The sequence below is a fragment of the Nelumbo lutea genome, chromosome 5 (genome assembly GCF_056320005.1).
Source record: "Nelumbo lutea isolate HS-2025 chromosome 5, American lotus-T2T, whole genome shotgun sequence".
Taxonomy (NCBI): domain Eukaryota; kingdom Viridiplantae; phylum Streptophyta; class Magnoliopsida; order Proteales; family Nelumbonaceae; genus Nelumbo; species Nelumbo lutea.
Genome location: NC_142688.1, coordinates 23,284,545 through 23,304,379, shown reverse-complemented (window position 1 = coordinate 23,304,379; position 19,835 = coordinate 23,284,545). Strand labels below are relative to the sequence as shown.

Genomic DNA, 19,835 nt, shown 5'->3' with positions numbered 1-19,835 from the left:
ATTAAATATGGGGGGACAAAAAATAGTTTTAAGACTAGAGAATTGTTAGAATTTGTGAACCTCACTCTCTTTCTCTCTCTCTCTCTCTCTCTCTCTCTCTCTCTCTCTCTCTCATACACGCACACATTTTAATGTCCTTTGAGTAATGTTCTTCCACTGCACTATTAAATAGCCTTCTTTACCACTAGGTCATTCTTCTCTTTTTGGCCATTTGTTCGAGGTTCAATGGTGTATATTACCTCTGATAGAGGTGCACGGTTCGGTATCAAATGAAAAAGAAGAGTAAACTCAATTGTCCTAATTTTTCTATTAAGGCTTGATCTTTTATACTAAAATCTTCACCAAAGAAAATGGCCCGACACCTGCCTATTTCTTTATTCTTTAAAAAAAAAAAAAAAAGAGAGCCCATACCAACACAACCTAAAGCATCTTATTTATGCATTAAATTGAAAGCTTCAATTCAAATAGCTTAAATAGAACTGTTTTGTACAAAATAAGAAAGGACATACTTGGGTAAAGAATTTAAGTTGGTCCAATTATCTGTTTGAGTTTAAGTAGAACTTTATACCGTGGTCCAATTATTTGCTTGAAAGTAACATACTTGGTTGGGTAAAGAATTTAAGCTGATTTTGGCCCTTCTATTCTTCGAAGTGGGATCTATTAAATGCTGTTCAATATCTTCCTAGCATAGGTGATGGCAATTTATGGATCCCTGGATCTCAGACCCAATCTTCTGGTATTGATTGTATAGACTATGGATCAGCAATATGATATACATAACATTGATATCCAAAACCTTTATTTATTTATTTATTTATTTTCATCCTTTAGGAATAGAACATTGAACACATATTTCTCTGTTGATGTTGCTCCTAGATTGTAATCATGTTTCAACAAAATCCTCCCTCAGGGAAGACCAAATTATATATCACATTTAGTCTAATATTATATACTGATTTTTTTTTTTTTTTTTTTTTTATAAACCAATCCTGACAAGTAGGACTATTTCTTCCATTCAGATAATGTGTCCCTTTTTTGGTAGGTGACATTTACTTCTTTTTATTTATTTTTTAATTTAAGCAACAAATTAAGTAAACATAGTGGGCACCTTTATCAATGTTGTTTTAGACTTTAAGAATCTATATCGATCTCGGTTCCCTTCTAGTCCAGTCCGTAATAAGAAAACCGAGAGATGAAATATTGGAATATGGTGAACAATAGTGTTTTGTTTGCACCAATCAACCATTAATAAAACTGATGAGCTAATTAAAAATCTTATTGCATTATCATAAAACTTCCTTCTAATTACAAATTCGTTTAGGCTGTGTGTAATTGGTTTGAAGGAAAAGGTAGGGAAAGGAAGGCGGCCTTGTATAGGTTTCCCTACTTTCCCCATTCTTTTCCCTAACTTTTCCTTCAAACCAAATACAGCCTAAATGAATCCCTAGATAGGACTTACTGAACATAGTTTTTGTTTAACCAGGCCAGACACTTCTGGTTGTGCAGTATTTTTATGAAAACATAGCACCTTCCACCCAAGAGAAGTTTTGTAAACACAGTAGAAGCCTAATGATGATCAAAAGTTAGATCTACATAGCTGTATGTTTATTATGGTTTCTCTTGCTATCTGAATTGTATTGTATATGAAGGGATAACAATTTAATTACTAGATTAGAAAGTATCTCTCCTTTCATAAACCAAATAAACCATAAGTGCACATAACTCATATTCATCATGTTATTGTTCCCCTTTCTTCCTTCTTAAATATTATGTTCTCTAACAAGGTAGAGAGATATTAAGGTACAAAACCTTAAATTTACAAAAGAAAGAAAATGGTGCAAAACAATCTACTATACAATTAACAGTAATCTTGGAGAGCTAGCTAAAATAATGCTACGTTTCTCATTCGTTTATATTTCCAACAGGAAAAATTAGATCAATAGAGAGAGATAGAGAGAGTGAGAGGGAGAGAGAGTTTTTCTTTCTGGGAGATGATTAGATGGGGTGGGAAGTGGGGATCCTCGAAATTCAACATCCCCCAAAGTCTCTGACAGAAAATCGGCTCTTCTCCGGCAGGTTTCCGGCGTGTTGAAGCCCTAGCGTGAGGGATACATCGCCGGTGGTGGTCCCAAATCTTACAAGTGTGGCCCCTAGATTGGAGTTGGCAGTGGTGGTCCCATAATCCGCAGCAACCATGCTACCATGGTGCCGACGCGTGTCATCAACCACCACCCGATGATGCATGTCTGGTTCATGGGTCGCCTGAAAACGTTGGGGTACGAGAGATGACATGTCACTGTGTGAGGTGATGGTGGTGGTCATTGTTTGGGTGGCTTGGCTTGCTTGGTTTTCCGAGAAGCGTTGTCTATTGATTGCGTTGAACGAGGGGTCATTGTCGTTGGCATTGATTTCGGATCTTTTGCCTGCTGTTGTTGTTGTTGGGGATGATGTTGTTGTTGCTGTTGGAGGTGGTGTTGCAGCTGTTACTCCTGCTGCTGCTGCTGGTGCAGTTGCTGGTGTTGCAGACGTTGGTGTCTGTGCAGAGCCGCTGCTTTGGCCCGCTTGATTTTTCTCTCTCTCCTCTTCTTCTTCTTTGGTCTCTTGTTGGTACATCTCTTCCACCATGGGTTTCCACAACCGAACCCTGGCATTAATGAACCAGTTTGAAACCTGAAACAACGAAAGCAAACGTCGTTAGAAAAAATTACATGGGGGGTAGGGGGAAGCAATAAAATGATCTGCATGGATATCGAAAAAATTCAACAGAGAAGAAAAGAACATATCTACACTAGTTGTCTTTGATTTGATTGATTAATTCAATGCACATTGGTTGATGCTTCCGTTCAGTTAGCATCAAAGCATGTTCATATAACAAGGAAATACTGTACGCCTCGTTATTGTTGCTGCTGTTATTAACAACAGCAGTGGCATAGTAGAATAGAAAGAGATCCTGTTTATTTATTTCATACATGGATGAGAGGAGAATGGCAATTAACATTTAACAAGATAGAAACAAAAATGATAGGAGACTATTTAAGAAGAACAACAGATATACAAATCCTTTTTCCCGGTGGTATTTTTCTAACTTTCCTCTCCCCATTTCATTTCTCTCTCCCAATCACACTACTATCCCAAATATTTAATACAAAAGAGAGAAATTTGGGTGTATCTGTTTCGTTTTCTTCTTCTACTCCTGGAGTTAAGTTGAGCTGTTTGAGCTCGGACAAATACAAAAACGAAAGAATTCAGAAGATTAGATACTTCGATTTTCCCACAGTTTTCTTTGTTAATGAAGAACGGAGAGAGATGGGGAGGGGGGGGACTGGATCCAGGAAGAGAAGATCAAGTACAGTTATCATTAATGCAATTTCTGTTTTATGGTTTGTTAACGTGGTGTTTAAGCTGTAACAAAACTGAAAAGCATATTTGAAAAATAAATAAATTCAAAGCTGACAAGTCTCATGTCGCGTTTCTTCCGTACTTGTCTCTGTAATTGTAGTAGTCTTATTTTTCAGTTCGGATCAAGTAGGCACAACGTTGTAAGCACGGTAAATGAGTACTTTTTTTCACCCTCACTCTTTCTATCACGAAAGAAGGAAGATAAAAGAAAGAAAAGGTCTCAACTTTTCCTGACGAAAAGAAAAGGCAGGTGAGAAATGAAAGCCGGAACCATGCAAATGTTACTAAGCTTACTGCTGATGTTCTAGGGTTTCTATTCTCTTGTGGTCTTGTGGGTTTTGGAGTAGAAACCTAAAAAAAAGATGGACACTCTTTATTTCTCTTTTCTTTTGTTTTATGGGGGATCGGAGAGAGCATAGGACGAACCTGATTTCTCGATAAACCAGTCTGTCGCGCCAACAAATGCTTATCTGCATCACTCGGGTACCTGGAAAAAAAAAGAAGAATAGACCAGAAAATGACATCAGGGTCCCTACCCAAATCGTATAAAGAGACCTCGAGCTTTATGTACCGGTAAATTATATCGAACGATTCTTTCCCTGTTAAGGCGTGAAAATCTAAGACAAGAAAAACAGTGCAAACAGCAACAGAAGCAAAGAAACAACTGCACACACAGATCTCTCCTTAAATATCCTATTGATTGAAAAAATAATATGTCTGAGAGAGAGAGAGAGGTCTATAAATTTTTATTATTTTTCTCGTTTACTTTCAATTTAATCTGATAACTAACTCTAGGCAGGTCAGAACTTAGAAGCCTCTCTCCAAATAAAGAGCACAGCAAGAAGCTTTCCTTCAGCTTTTTGTTGTGGAGACAAGACTCGAGGACACTGCATTACTGTTGTCTTAAAACACTAAAACAGAAACGGGTGATAAGATATTCTAGATTGACATTTCTAATACCCCAATAAAGCATGGAGAGAGAAAGGGAGAGGCAGGGATTATATTAATAAAACGATGGCTTTAATTTGTCTTTTCACTCTCAAGTCTCAACTTTGTTGGTTTGAGTGATGTTAAGATGTATAAGGGAGGAGAGAAAGCGAACGTACGGATGAAGGAAATGCTCAAAAAGCCAAGCTCTCAAAATGTTGACCGATCGCTCAGGCAAGCCCCTCTGAGGCCTCCAAGCTTCTTGCTCCATCATACCCATCTGGTGGAAGGCTCTTTGCTGTCTGAGGCTTTGTTCAAGCAACCGAAGCCTTGGCGTCTCCCCTTTCGTTACACCGGAGGCTCCCACACCATCCTTCTCTCCCAGAACCTCACACGTATGCTTCAATTGTGCCGCTATTGCATCCTTTAAGCATCGGAAGTGTCTTGACATCGCTTTCTGGGCAAGCGCTGTATAGGGAGTTGCCGCTCCAAAACCCATGACTGAGTCAAAGGAATTTACTACCATATGCATTTGCTCGCAGTAATGATTGTATCTTCGATCAACCTGAGATACACATAAAAGGAATTAGAAGAAACATCTACCCCAATTCATCAAACATTTATGCTTGCATGAAGACTGCCAAAAGAAAATGTAATACTAAGCTAGAAAGTTATAACAATTCTGCTGTTTTCAGTGTTCAACGTTAAATGATGAGGGTTGAACAGCAGAACAGCAGTAAGAGAAGAGATTCACCTGAAGCCTTGCACTTGACGCGCTTTAAAGTTTAGAAAGAAAATGCAGTTACCATCGCTAATTTCCATAAAGTTAATAAGAAATATTACCTTACTCTTACTGTTTATTAGAAGAAGATCGAGGAGGGAGAGGAAGGTATATATATATTCCCAAAGACATGCTTTAGATTTAGAACTTTCTATCTCGAAGATTGAAAGAAAATTTCGATCATGAAGGTGAATTGGAGAAGGAAAGAGGGGAAGAGGAGAGGAGTGCTTCTCTTTAAAAAGTCAAATTTCAAAATCCGGAAACGGCCACGAACAGCATGGCTGCTATTTTAATGCAAAAACCAAATAGAGACTCAATGAGTAGATGAATCAAAACATGATACAGTGAAATGATTGTCGTGCGAACTGCGAAGCAAAAGAACATCCGCGTAATTCCACACCAGGCGGGTGTAGAGTGAATAAAATAAAGAAAGCGAGAAAAATATCACTTAAGGTCAACTGCGATAGAAATCAATGGTTTTGCGTGCAGTGTTACTAAAGGGTTTATGGATCTCTCTCGGTGCCAGCAGCCTTCCTAACTAGTAACTACTTCCTACGTATTGTAGGGATTATAGGCGATCATCCACATTAAGAGCGGGCGTCCTTTCTTATTGGACGCATACCCCTTAATAGTTAACCTCTCATCTCCTCTACCTTACAAAAATCCGAAGTACAAAAACACCCAACCCATCAATCAAATTCTTGATCAGTAAAGTTGAATACAATATGCAAAGCTCAACCTCTTTCATCTTATTTTATGGAGAGATGGAGGCCCAATTCAAATTTCAACCGCTGGCTTCTCTTTTATCTGTAATAATTAATTAAAAACTCTCAAGACACTTGCCGGAATTTCTGTTTCCTCCGATGGGTTCTAAAAAATTAACTCCACTACGGCGAATGATAAAAAGACGGGCCTTTTTGTGAGGTTTGTGCCTAGCTACGTGTGTGTGTTTGAGAGAGAGAGAGAGAGAGAGAGAGAGATAGGTTACATGCCTCATCAAGCATGGACATTAGCTTGACTTTCCTCCTCTGATGCTCAATCCTTTCAGTAGCTGGTAAAGGAGGTAGGTCCTTGGAAGATGATGGAGACCCACCAGCACTAGTACCCTGATTAGGGTTAGGGTTGGTGCTCTGATGTTTGCCAAGCCTGTTATTCTTTAATTGTCCCCTCCCGACACTGCAAAACTCTTCCAACAATTCTTGCGCAGCTTTGACATACTTAGAATGCCTCAAGACATTGACGACCCCTAAGGACGATCCGAAACCAACATGGACCTGATGGTTTTGTCCCACTCCTTGCAAATGCAATGGTTGGTTATGATTCCCAAGATTATTCTTCAATGGGTACGAAGTGGCCGAAGAAACACCACCGCCGGGATTGTAATAGAACACCCCACCATCTCCCATCCTCAATTCCTCCGCCTTGGCCGCTTCCAAGTGCTGCAACGATGACGACAACGATAACGAAAGCCCTTGGCTCTCTCCACCCCCACCAATTTTGCTTGTGTTACTGAGATGAGTAGCCGTGTTTTCACCTCCGCCGCCACCTGGGACCCAAGTGAATTGTGCTGGATGAATTGAGTTACTACCAAAGCCCACTCCGGCTGCAGCCGCAGCTCCGGCCGACTGAAATCCCTGTAGATGAGTAGCAGTGGATGGATTGGGAAGCAACATATGGATGGGGGTAGACGACGACGAAGGTGGTTGAGGAGGTGGAGAAGGTGACCTTGTTTGTGGGTTCATAAGGAAAAGCTGCATGGCAGCTGCCGAGTCCGCATTTAGGCTTGAAATCTGATGATGCTGAGCTATACTGTGACTGTCACGGTTATTGCTGTTTGGGTGCTTTGCATCCCCCAAAGGACCTAACCCGCCCACCATCCCTTGTCTGCTCCCATACCACTCATTTGCTGCTGGTGTTGCCGCCGTAGGCGGTGGTCGCGGTTGTCGATAATTCGACGCGATCTGATTCTCTAAGAGGTCGGCAGCCACGGGGACGCCTGGCTGGAAATTGAACATCTCCGATAACATCCCACCCGTTTCATAACCGGGCAACTCCCCAGATTCTTGTGCTTCTATTCCCACCAAAGGTGGAGGCGCCTCGAACCCTTGCACCCTTAGTTTGTCCCTCCGGCTTTGCTGTGCGATGTGCTGCGCCTGCTGTTGCTCTTGGTGTGTTGTAGTCGATCTGTCAAAACCATTGGAGAAACTGAAGATCCCTTGATGGAAGCTTTGGGACATAGAATTTAAAGAATTAGGCCTATCGGAGGCCGATGCAGTCTTGGAGAGTTGAATTGGGAGGCGATTCTTCGAGTGAGACAAGAGAGGAGGAGGTGGTGGTGTTGCTACTCCCATATCAGTATCTTCTTCTTCATCATCATCTCTTTCTTCTTCGCCCCCAGTACCGCTTTATCCTGTTGCCGCTTCTGCTCATGTTAGCACAGATCGATTAGAATTATCAAGTAGATAAAAGCTCAAGAAAGAGAAGCATGCTATGAGACGAAAATTCAGCATTAACAATCATAGAAAAGAGTAATAGGAAGAAAGAAGAGAGAGAGAGAGAGAGAGAGAAAGAGAAAGAGAAAAAAAAAAAAGGAGTTTCTTTGAACTCGCTTTTTATTTTTAATTAAATTCTATTTTTTTCTTTATTCATCAACTTTACCTCTTAGAGTTGCAGGAATTGAGAGGGTGCAAAGCTCTCAGACATCGTTTTCCTTCTGTGGGATTGAAAGCTTCTTGAACTCTGCTATCTCTCTGCTGTCCCTCTGTCTGTCTTTCTCTCTCTTTCTCTCCTTTTCCTTCTCTTTGTTGCTTGCTCTTTGCAGTGAGTGTTTTACAATCGCCTTCTGAAAAGAAAAAGAAAGAAACACAAAAAAAAAAATAATAATAATAATGAAATAAATGCGGAGCTGGACTAATCTCTTTCTCAGACAACGCAACCAGGAGAGAGAAGAGAAGATAAAAGGTCGCTATTCTTTCGTCTTTCACCCCCTCATCAGTCATCACAAACTCAAATTTTAATATGTATTTCACGACATGTCTATAAAAAAATAATAATAGAAAATAAATAAGTAAATGAAAAAAAAAGTAGAAGAAGAAGAAACAAATAAACAAAGACCTTGGCTTTCTCTAAAAGCGACAGAAATATAATGAAAGTGGTAAATGACTGAAATTACACCACCTAAATTTCAATAAGTAGAGGGTATTTCAGTCAAATGCAATTTTAATTCATTCCATTTCATGGGCTCTTTAGTTTTACCAAATTACCACGTGTCACCATCTTGAATATATTTATTTATAGGATCACATCAGGTTGATACCTTGAAATGACCAAATTGCCATAAACTCTTCAACAAACTTCCACTGTTTTTATTTTGTGGATACCCTTTACTAATCGGTCTAACTTATAATATTAAAGAAAGATAAAACATCAAATAAGAGATGGGTCATCCAAACCACCACCAACCCCCACCCCTGCTTGAAATTATGTGAATGACACAGCTTCCCTAGCAAACTTAGATTAGGGTTCTCGAAACTCACAAGGTCATTCTTGACATTCCAGAGGCTTTTCAAAAAATAAGAATAAAAAGGCAGAAAGAGCAAACCAAACAAACCAATTGAAGAAAGCAACTTACGATCCTACTCGTAAAAGACGGTTGGCACTTGCCACATGCGAGAAGACAATCTGTGCTGTGGGAAGGTATGGACTTGGGAGTTGGGGCTGGTGTGAGATGTGAAAGGCACAGAAAACCTTTTCAGGTTCTTGTGAGAAGACTTGTTTGGTGGCCTTATTTTCTGCAGTTATTTTGTGAATGTGTGATTCCCTTTATTTTTCTATTTTTCTTTTATCGGATATTATCAAAAATGTATTACTGAGAATTAATTTATTAACCAAATATATTTATATTTCCTTCTGGTATTGGTATAGAATATAGAGTATAGATATAGAAAAAATAAATAAATATTTAGAAAAAGAAGAAATTATGCCCCTTTCTGTACGTCAATAAGACTCTTTCCCTTTCCCTAAATTTATACTTGTTTACCACTCATTGAGAAAGATAGATAAAAATTTCCCAACTGCAAACCGGATTGATGGTTGACAGCCCAACCTTCTTTGGTCTATCGCCTTTTGGGTGATGTCACGTGAACCTCACTCTCTCTCTCCCTCCCTCCCTCTCTCTCTCTCTCACACACACAAACACGCACGATAGGACCACTTAATGATACCATCTCATCATGCCCCTAATATCTCATCCACTTATCACGTGCCAAAGTCGGCTGCGCACGTGTCATTTCTTTACGATTTTATGTTGCTGTGCTTCTTACTGTGTTGTGTTCACGTTTATAATTAAAGAGCCCACAGCCACCCCTTAATTTTTGGTAGTTGTGTAAAGCGTGAATACCACCCCTCCACCCTTTCTTAACATACACATCGAACATATGCTCACATCAACCAACTTCCTTTTCGTTTGATATTGAACCATTTGTCTCACATTAAATAACCATAGGTTAATTAGTTTGCCATTTTTCACTTTTTCAGGTTTTTTTCTTTTCCTTCTTTCATTTATCATCATTTACCTCTTCTTATTCTCTTTTTAAATTTAAGGAAATTGTCTAAAAGTCATCATAAGCATTCAATATTTCTCTTAAATTCACAACTTTTCAAAATGTTTAAAACTCGCTATGTCAAAAAGTTTTTATTTTTCAAAACTCACCTTCCGTTAGTGTACCATTAGTGTTTCTTAACAGAGGTGTCCATGTCAGCATAAATAACAATTTTCATGACCACATTACCCTTGAATGTTGATTTAGAGGAAAAATGGTCTTTTTCAGTTTTCAATTTTCTTGTTTTTTTTGTGTTTTTTATAATTTCTATATTTTTTTAAATTTTCTATTTTCTATAATCTATAAATCTTTTGTGTTTTTTCTACAACTTTTATTTTCTTATTTTGTTTTTCAATTTCTATAGTTCCATAATTTGAAAATAAATTTTTATTTTGTTTGCAATTTCTATAATTTTTTATATTTTGTAATTTCTATGTTTTTATGTATTTTATATTTGAAAATATTTTTTTGAACCTTTTCCTTTCTTCATGTCTAAATATTAAAATGGTAATATATTAACACCTGTAAATTTATTTTGTATATATTTTATATTTTTCTATGAATGTTAAAATGGTAATTTATTAATGCCCGTTAGTCTGTTTAATGTCAAGTTAGTGACATGACGAATTTTAGACATTTTGAAAAGTTGTGGTGAGTTTAAGAGAAATGCTGAAAATTCATAGTTAGTTTTAGACAATTTTCCTTAAATTTAATATAGTTACTTATTGAGAATTACTATGATTTTGCATCTTAATACACTTTATTAAATTGCCTTTCTATTGTAATAATGAAATTGTTAACTGTTGCAATATTCTCTAACTTGTACAGTTCATATATAATTTGCTTGGCTTCAACATGGGCTCTGTAGGTCAGTGATAAAGAATTCTTTGTTTACTTAAAAAATAGGATGAAAGAGGTTCCTAAATCACATTGAGTTGGGAAAATCCAGGCCATCCATCAAATATAACAGATAGAAAGGATCTACCATGCATGCATGCTGTATCATGATCAGTCCACTTTAGTCATATGGCAACCAAGTTTTCCCAATTAATAAGAGCTATTGCTATCTTCAATTTTTAATTTCAAGGTATATCCATAAGGGAAAGCTTATTTAAGAACATGTCACAAAGTCTCTTGGTCTCAAGTTTTAATTTATTCTTTGAATGTTGGGTAAGGGTAGGAGGAAAGTTGGTCCTTATATATGGTCCCAACTAAATTGCCATGTGGAGGATTCCTGTCGTTTACGCCTCTTTGCTGACTGAGACAAATAGCTAAACGTAGAGGCAGAATTCAATCTAAAGGAGTATGAGTTGAATGTTTAATTAAAGTGGGTGACTGAAAGCCACATTCAATGAAATGTTTTCATGGCTTCAACCAGAAAACAAAAAGAAAAATTTTCATTTCAGTCATTTGAAGACATAATGCACCATCATCAAACTGTTAACAATGTTAAAAGAAGCAAATTAAATGACCTTGGTTTTATTTTTGTTAGTGATTTATATAGGATATCCATTTTAGACTTATATTGTGTTAAGAAACACAAATGAAATGACTTCACCTCTTGTGATTTTTAAATGCTTCCAATGCAAATAAATGGAGTTTTGGAACCAACAAAATGTACCATTTACAGAATAAATTGTCAGATATTGATGGCCTGCAAAATTCTCACCTTCAATTGAGCAAGATTCATTACATCATCATCAACAATAACTGAAAATATCTCCTTTCCAAGGAAATTAATTAAAACTACTTTCAGCAATGAGAGGAGGAACTCACTTCTTGTGTTTTGTGTCGTTACAAAATGGTGTTTTGAATTAGATCGCATCTTCTTGTGCCTTAAAGCAACGCTTAAAAGACTGAATTACCTTGAAAACCACTTCATAGGGCCTAGTTATCTGTCAAACCAAATGAGCAAATGACATAGAACTGTTGAGAGGCTTAGCCCTAGAATTAGGACGGGCATCATCCAACAGTGCAGCTAACAATTAAGACGAAACGGCTTCTAGGGCAAATCAGTACTACGTACATAGCAACAAATAACACTAGAACCATCCTTCCAAGCATGTTATCAAAGCTCCAAATCACAGCAGAGCTTAAGTTGAAGCAAATAAGTTTATTATTTGGGACTTCAATGGCTTTTTTAAATTGCTTATATAAGGCTCAGTTTGAGAAAAGTACAAATACATACAAAATACAAAGTTTTGCACTCTACATATTCATATTTGTACTCCTTCCAAGCGGAACCTATATTTTATTAATACCTTAATTCCTTATGGCTCAGTTTGGACAAAGGAATGCAGATACAAATATGTATCTGTAGAGTGCAAAACCATAAATTTTATATTATTTTGTACGTATTTATATTATATATATTTGTATTTATACTCTTTTCAAATTGAGCCTATATTTCTTTTTTTCAAAACACACCTGGAAGTCCTTTCAAATGCATCCCAAAATCAAAACATTCAGTTATTATAGATTGATACATATATCAGTTCATAGCATTTTCACTCATGCCATCTTAATGAATGCTCTGTCTAGGATGGAGAACGACACATAGCTATCATGACATTCATCAAGAGCCTACCTAGCATTGATCGCTACAATGAACTTCCATCATGTGATAACCAAACTTTTCCACTATGCCATAACCCAAAAATCACAATCTCAACAACCTTAAGTGGAAGGCAATGTTTCTAAATATAGTGAAACAAAAGCAAGTTACTTTGTCGATCTCAAGCATATGGGTCCAACAAATTTCACTTTTAATGTACCATTAAGCGTCCATACAGCTTATCTACATAGATACTACAAAGGAATGACAAAGCGTGCACTTTGTTCCGTTGGCATTTTGTAATAGGTGTTTATCAAAATATCACCATGTCATTACTAAATCTATATTTTTTCCATCATGCTCATCCTTATGCATTGATATTCACAAAATCGGGTTTTGATTTATGTATGCACTAACTATTGGGGAAGCTTCATTTTCACACTTCCCCCAACGGTAGAACATTTATTCACTATTCCGCTGATATAGCACTTAGTGGTGCTTAGTTGCTAATAAATAGTTTATCAATTACTTTTCTCGGTTTTGAAGACAAATCAAGTACAAACATTTATTTAATAAATGGAAGATATACCAAACAAAATCCTGAAAAATAAAATGAAATTAAAAAAAAAAAACAAAACAAAACAAAGGTTGGCCTATTAATAAGTAAAAGTTTCTTTTCATTTAGACTTGATTTATCTCTAAACATTAACCTAACCCAACTTCATTGTAATATCTACAATTTCTGATACCTACAAATGACAATATGCCAAACAAAAATTAACCAAAATATAATGAAATCTCCATAAATATTAAAAGTAAAGGGTCACTTTTCTCATTCCATCTCATTATTAGCTCCATTTTGTTGATTCATCAATTACAGCATCCAAATTTGACATTTGATGTAAACATTGTTCTTTGTTTAGTGATCCGTTAATTAGTTATGTGCTAGTATCAATGTAATCAATCTCTATAATATATCAATATTATGCCTTGCAAGAACCATTGAGTGGGTCACTTTTCCCCTGATCCATTTTTACATGGAAGATGGAACTTCATCCGTCTTGCTTCAATTTACATTTTTGGCAATTGATAAGATTCATAGCTTGTTAAGAATCCTACTTCAACTCGTATCTAAATGTGAATTAATGTGTATGGGGACATTTGTCATTAACCTTGTGTCCTTCAGCATGTTTCTTTCTTCCATAATCTTGTGTATATGCACCAATCTTCTAGTTGTTTCAATTGTAGGAAAACCTGCGTTTCAGTATACCTCTCTAATATAAAATCAATATCTTTAATTTTATAATAAACTATATTAACATTTTATAAGTATAATTTTTCAGTCAAGGTTCAAAATATCAATATAGACCGGTCTACACCCTGAAACATTGTGTATAGGGCATATCGGAGGGATCCCGATACGATACTATCAACTGATACGCCCCAATATATTACAATATTTGGACCTTTGGTTTCAGTAATAGCAGAAGTGGCAAATAAATGGGCGTTTAATTTTGGTTCCTAAAAGCAAAAACAACTTAAAGTGGCTAACAAAAGCATCTGGGCTGCTTCATGTGATTATTAAAAAACCATGGTGACAACTGACCAAATCAAACATTAATCTGTTCCTTGTTTTAGCCACTAAAGCATCAGCAGTATATATAGATTCCTATATTGATATGCCCAATATGATAATATATATACTGTTGTCACTCATCATAACAAATTTGATGAATCAAATAAAAATAAATAAATTAGCACAATCTAACTATGTTTCGTTCAATATTTCATGTCTTGTCTTAACTACCCACCATCCATATATATGTTCCTAGTCCCTAGAGAAAAAGCTACTGAAGAATCTTCCTTCAATTAAAAAAGAAAGAAGTATGAAAATAAAGCCATGTAGAACGGAAAAATTTTGGCTGTTTCTTCCAAACAGTCAAAGTGATCTCATGTAGAACAGGTTAGGAATTCAATCAAGAGGGAACAAACCTGTGATCCGTACACATAGCCTGTTGTACATGACTTTGTTTGTAGCAGATCCCAAGTGGCAATATACACCCAATAATAAGTATTTTTTTCACTAATAAATATAATAGAGAGAACCTAGTGAGTTTTAATTTCGTATCTAAACGTTTTCTTTTTTAGGCTGTGTTAGGTTGCAGTGCAATTTTATTTGCACATGGGAGTGCAAATGAAAAAAATATGAAAATTCTCCCATAATTTTATTTTGGGTTTTGTTTTATTCTGCTTTAGGTCCATTTGTACTGCAATCAAACAAAATAAGTTAAAATTTAAAATAAAAATAGGCCAGAATTTACACTTGAATCATTTACACTGTCAAAGTTTTGCATCAGTACAAATTTATTTGCATTGCAACTAAATGCAGCCTTAAGAGAAAAACAGAAGAAATCATGTTAACACAGAAAAAAAAAAAAAAAAAACAGATAATTACAAGCGATGAGAAAGGGCACTAAGCATCTTCCAAACAATAAAAAAGAACTTGACAGTGAAAACAACTTAACTTGCAAAGTAACAATAATTTACAAGAAAGAGTGCAGCTGGAATTGTCTTACTGGAGTCAATAATTTGGCATATTTGTCTCAAAGTTTCATAAATCTCCTGCAGAGTGCAGACCAAAATAAGCACTCACCCATTGAGGCTTTATCTGGTTGGCCTAAAAAGAAGGAAGAAAGAAAAAACATTCTCAGATTTAGACATTTAATTTAAAGAAATAAAATGTCTCTTTTTTCGTTGTCATTTTTCTGAGGAATGAAGTAAAAATAGGTCTTTTTTTTTTCGTAATGAGTAAATAAAGGCCAAAGATTTTTTATTTTTTATTTGTTTTTTTGGTAAAAGCCTAATTAAATGTCTGGGCACATACTACACACGAGAGCCATTTTCTTCTTACAAAAAGTGGGGAAAGGTAGGGAGAAACCTGTACAGATCTTGTATGGTTTTCTTACATTTCCCTTGAAACCAAACACGATCGAGTAAATTTGTAGGAAAATGAAAAAGAACATCAACTACAATAATTTTATTTGTTCAAAATGGAAATTAAGAAATGGTTTTCCACCCAAATAATTGGGATAAAAAGTTGAGCTAATCCACTAGGGGCCGGGTGATATATGAAAAGTAGCGCACGTGTGTACGTGTGTACGTGTGTGTAAGGCCTACGGAGTGGTGGCGCTGGATGTGGATGCACATACATAATACATAACATGTGTTGAGGCAGTGTTTTGCTCTTCAAAAGCCCATCTAAACTGTAATAAAGGAAGACCTTTCAACGTTGATATGTCGAGTGTCGAGAGGCCAATATCATCCCACGTTTCCAATGCTTATGAGCCGTTGGGCTTTGGGATGGAAACCTATCTTCTAACGGCGATACACATCGACGATGGCAGAATCAATAATCATCAATCATAGTGGCCGTAAGTAAGTTTTGGAGAGAGAGAGAGAGATTTCTGTTTTTAATTAGACGACGGGTTCCGTTCGAATTAGGGAACCATGGGTTGATAACGACAATTAAAAAAGGGAATAGGTCCCACGTCTTCGTTAACGATGCCGTTTGCCGCCTGGTTACGGAAAACGTAGGTCCCGCCAAACCACCCTTTCTCTTTTCATTATGCAATATATTACGAATTTATGATACAACCCAAGGGGGACCACTTTCCCACCATTAATTATACCAAATATAAACAAATAAATAAAATATTAAAAAAAAAAGAAGACGATGAAAATAGAGCCTACTGGCCACTTCTTCGTCCCAAAACAAATTGAGATCACATTCATTCCGTACGGTAATTTCGATCGCTGGGTTTTAAAGTTTGAGGCCCGGATCGGATCCCGAAATCGTAAGTACTGTCCTGCTCGGCTGCTCCTGCTCCTGTGTGCACTGCATCCGTTGCTTGCTTCGTTACTTTTACCAAATTGAAATATGGGAATACCGCCCTTTCTCTACCCTCTTCCTTCACCCACTATTTATATTTTACGATTTTCTTTCTTCTCTTCGCTAAAACTTTTGCACCAAATATTTATTAAAAAAATAGTGGGAGCCCTTACAATGTATGAGTCCTTAGATGGAAATATTCCATGTAGTCACGCTCTAAATTATTGGAGATCGTACGTGAAGTTGATATCGTCCTCGAAATTGTATGGTAATTATCATAGAAAAGAAGAAGCAATGTTTTAGATTATATATATTAAACAATACCAACTTTGATGTCCCACTGGATTTGGATGATGTATATATCTGATATTGGATTGGTAACCATCTTTTTCCTACTTTGCACAGTCTCTTCTCCTTTCCTCTCAATTGGATAATGGGTACAATTCATGGAAGCCCATTGGATTGAATTTTGTTTATAATAACCAACTGGGTTTCTTTCAACTTGTACTGCACCAATCCATCGTCATTCCTGCTTCCCAGCTATCTGATTTTTTTTTTTTTTTCTATTTCATGAGCAACTTTTGATGAATCAATTATGTATGAAAGGTACAATTAATTGTAGTGGATGATTAGAATTAGAGGTGTTTACGGTTCAGTTAATTGAATCATGGCCCCTTTTTGTAAATCAAACCAGTGGTACCGTTTTTTTTTTTATTTTGCCAAACCCAAACTGAATTGGTATCACCGGTTAATCGGTCTGTCGGTTTTGGTTTTTTATATTTATAATATATATTATATAAATACATGTATAATATTATACTATAAATAATAAATGATATATAATATATTATAAATATTTTAAAAATATATAATATATTTGAAAATAGATCATTATAAATATAATATAAGTATATATTATATATAACGAATATATATTTATATAAAATACATAAAAAATATGTAACATATATTATAATATACATATAAATATATACCGGTTTGTTCGATTAACCATCGATTTTTTTATAGATTAATCGAAAATCGAACCAGTTGTTTGATTTTTTAAAAATTCCAAACCGAAACCAAACTGACCGATTCAATTAACCACATTTTGTGATTCAATTTTCTCAATTCGATTCAATTCAGTTTTTCGGTTTTTCATGGACACCCCTAATTAGAATTATTTGATAGACAAATTTTAAATCTCATGTAACAAAAATAATACTATTCAATTCATTGGATGAAATGGGCATTGCATGTATACTATTCAATTCATGAACTGCATGTATATATATTAGAGTCGTATTCCTAATGAGCAATTGCTTTCGTAGCAAATAAGTGGTTCCCCTGACGTTATATGTGTGGGCAATAATTTACTTGTGCCTGGCTAATTGGGGCCAGCTATACAAACAACATTTGTCTATTCCACCATTAATAAAGATTCTTGAAAATGATATGGCAAAATAAATCTCATCACAAAAAAAAAAAAAGAAAAATTCAAGAAATACAGTTTGCAATCTCTGTATAGTAGGGTGTGCTTTATTGTTTCCAACTTTCTAATGGCGTTATGATATTTTCAAGACAAATAAGCAAGCAAAATATTTAATCCCATGCAAAAACCACCGTCGTAGCACTCATGTACATCTATGCAACCATGTAATCCCATCCAAGAAATGTTAATTCGCCATTAATTAGTAAAACAAATGGGTGAGATTTTAGAGAGAGAGAGAGAGAATAAACAACGTAACAGGCATTACTGGAGAACCAATCGGATATCATAATCAGGAATCGTAAACCTGGACACACGACAAATAGCTTCAATTTCACGTGTAAAGCTCCTATTATGAATTGTACACTGGTATTCCTTCCAGAGTTGGCTCAGTTGGGAGTAGCGCGAACTTTATCCAGGTCATCTGCAGCCCCCGTACCCTTCTCTGCACACTTGAATGATCTCATACAATACATGCCGGACAAGTTCACTGCTCTCTATCTCCTAATTACCTCATCCACTCAGCTAGCCAAGCCACTCATAATTAATTAACCCATGCACAGCGTTTCTTATTTTGTTTATAAGTATAACGTCGTAGATCATCCTTTTGGAAGTACATATTCCCTTTTTTTTTTTTATAGGGAGAAGGAGATGGCATTTAATTATTTTTTTTCCTTCATGCCATTTTTTGATTTTGTTGTGCACAAAATCTTGTTTCAATATGTTCATTTCGTATCTCTTTTCCTATAATATATCCTATTGAATATAGAGTTAAAATAGCATTATAGGGGTGTGTGGTTCTTTTTCTGGATTTTGAGAGAGGGAAAAATTGGTCAATGAGATTTTGATTACCATTGACCAAGGTTCTTATATTCTTTTTTTCGATTTATATGAGGATTAGAGAAATTTTATTTTCTTGCATACCATCTCTTAATAAATAACTTTTCCACCTCCGGGGAAAGTTAATGGGACCACACGTTTTCATACATAATACAGCTAACCAATTATCATACAATGTGAGTGCTTTTTTATTTTGTGGCTGTAAGTTAAATAATTGATGTTTGAATATGTTACCTTGAATCAACATTGTCCATATCCATGACAAAGAAAAACGTCGCAACTGAAATAGGTGTCGAGTAACTATTGAATCAAGCTGGATTCTTGTCCAAGAGTTCTCTTACGCAAGGTTTAAATTTGTTGCATTCAGATGAAGGACCTTAATGTGCCAGTTGTCTCATATAAATTAGGTACTTGTACTTTTATAGTAGCAGGTCCACTGAAAGTTTTCCCTCTTACATATATATAGAGAGAGATCCATGTTTTAATCATTTAATTATATGGGTATAATACATAATGTTGGTACTCCATAATTAATCTACAAAAACGGTAGATGTCATCAGTCATCGACCATATTGACGGAATCCATCCATTTGACCCCAGGAATATATATAGGGTACTTCAGCCTATACAATCCACCTTCTCTCCTTAGTTTTCTTTATTTTGCAATCAACCTGAACAGTGTGAGAACCCTTCGAAACAGAAAAGGTTGAAAATGAGATTGAGCGCCAAAATATGGGCAGGATAATGTACAGCTTGGCAAATTTTGGTGTTGTATCAAGTACCTTAATAACGTCACACAGTGTATTCAAGTGGCAGGATCTCCCAACTGGAAGCAAAGAGCGACGTCACAACTTACAACCAATACAAATACCACCGGCGTTGTAGACTCATACCGTTTTAGTTGGTGACTAGGATATAACCTGTAATTATATTAGCATGGGCTTGTATGATGGAGTCCACGATTGAAGAGATACTAACCAAGTAAACAACCTTGCCACATGGCAAAACATTGCGCTTGAGCTCATAACACGTAGCAAAACTTGCTATCCATTTGTTAGGGCTTGTTTTTACTGTGTGCATGTTCTAGCCTGATTAGGTAATATTTACAGGTTGATTTGGCCATTTTTCCCCAGCCCGGCCCCCACTCAATACATGCGAATCCTCCACTTTAACATGAAAGATATTAGACCAATTATGATATACCACGTCATCCTTAAGTCTGAAACCCACGTGTATGGAGCTGGCATGGTGCACAATGATTGGTCAAGTATTACGAGTAGAACTGTAGGCAATGAGAGCTCCTCGCTCTCTCGCAGCATTGTCGTGGTCTAATCGTACATATATGGCTTCTGCCT

At 36.2% G+C, this 19,835-nt stretch overlaps 1 protein-coding gene across 1 annotated transcript; it reads right to left on the bottom strand.

The window, feature by feature from the left end:
* Positions 1-1,713: 1,713 nt before the first annotated feature.
* LOC148850993 (BEL1-like homeodomain protein 2) lies at positions 1,714-8,258 on the bottom strand. Its single transcript, XM_088947478.1, has 5 exons — positions 7,766-8,258; positions 6,100-7,529; positions 4,506-4,891; positions 3,826-3,886; positions 1,714-2,670 (listed from the first exon to the last, which is right to left on the bottom strand). The coding sequence occupies exons 2-5, from the start codon at positions 7,456-7,458 to the stop codon at positions 2,029-2,031; spliced, it is 2,448 nt and encodes an 815-aa protein (XP_088803604.1). The 5' UTR covers positions 7,459-7,529; positions 7,766-8,258; the 3' UTR covers positions 1,714-2,028.
* Positions 8,259-19,835: the final 11,577 nt, after the last annotated feature.

Excerpts from the sequence above, each read along its gene's own strand:
- LOC148850993 (XM_088947478.1), bottom strand. The coding sequence starts at position 7,458 with ATGGGAGTAGCAACACCACCACCTCCTCCTCTCTTGTCTCACTCGAAG. Across the intron at positions 3,887-4,505 it reads TTTGAGCATTTCCTTCATCC|GTACCCGAGTGATGCAGATA; the intron begins GTACGTTCGCTT and ends TTTTTTTTCCAG. Across the intron at positions 2,671-3,825 it reads CTGGTTTATCGAGAAATCAG|GTTTCAAACTGGTTCATTAA; the intron begins GTTCGTCCTATG and ends TCGTTGTTTCAG.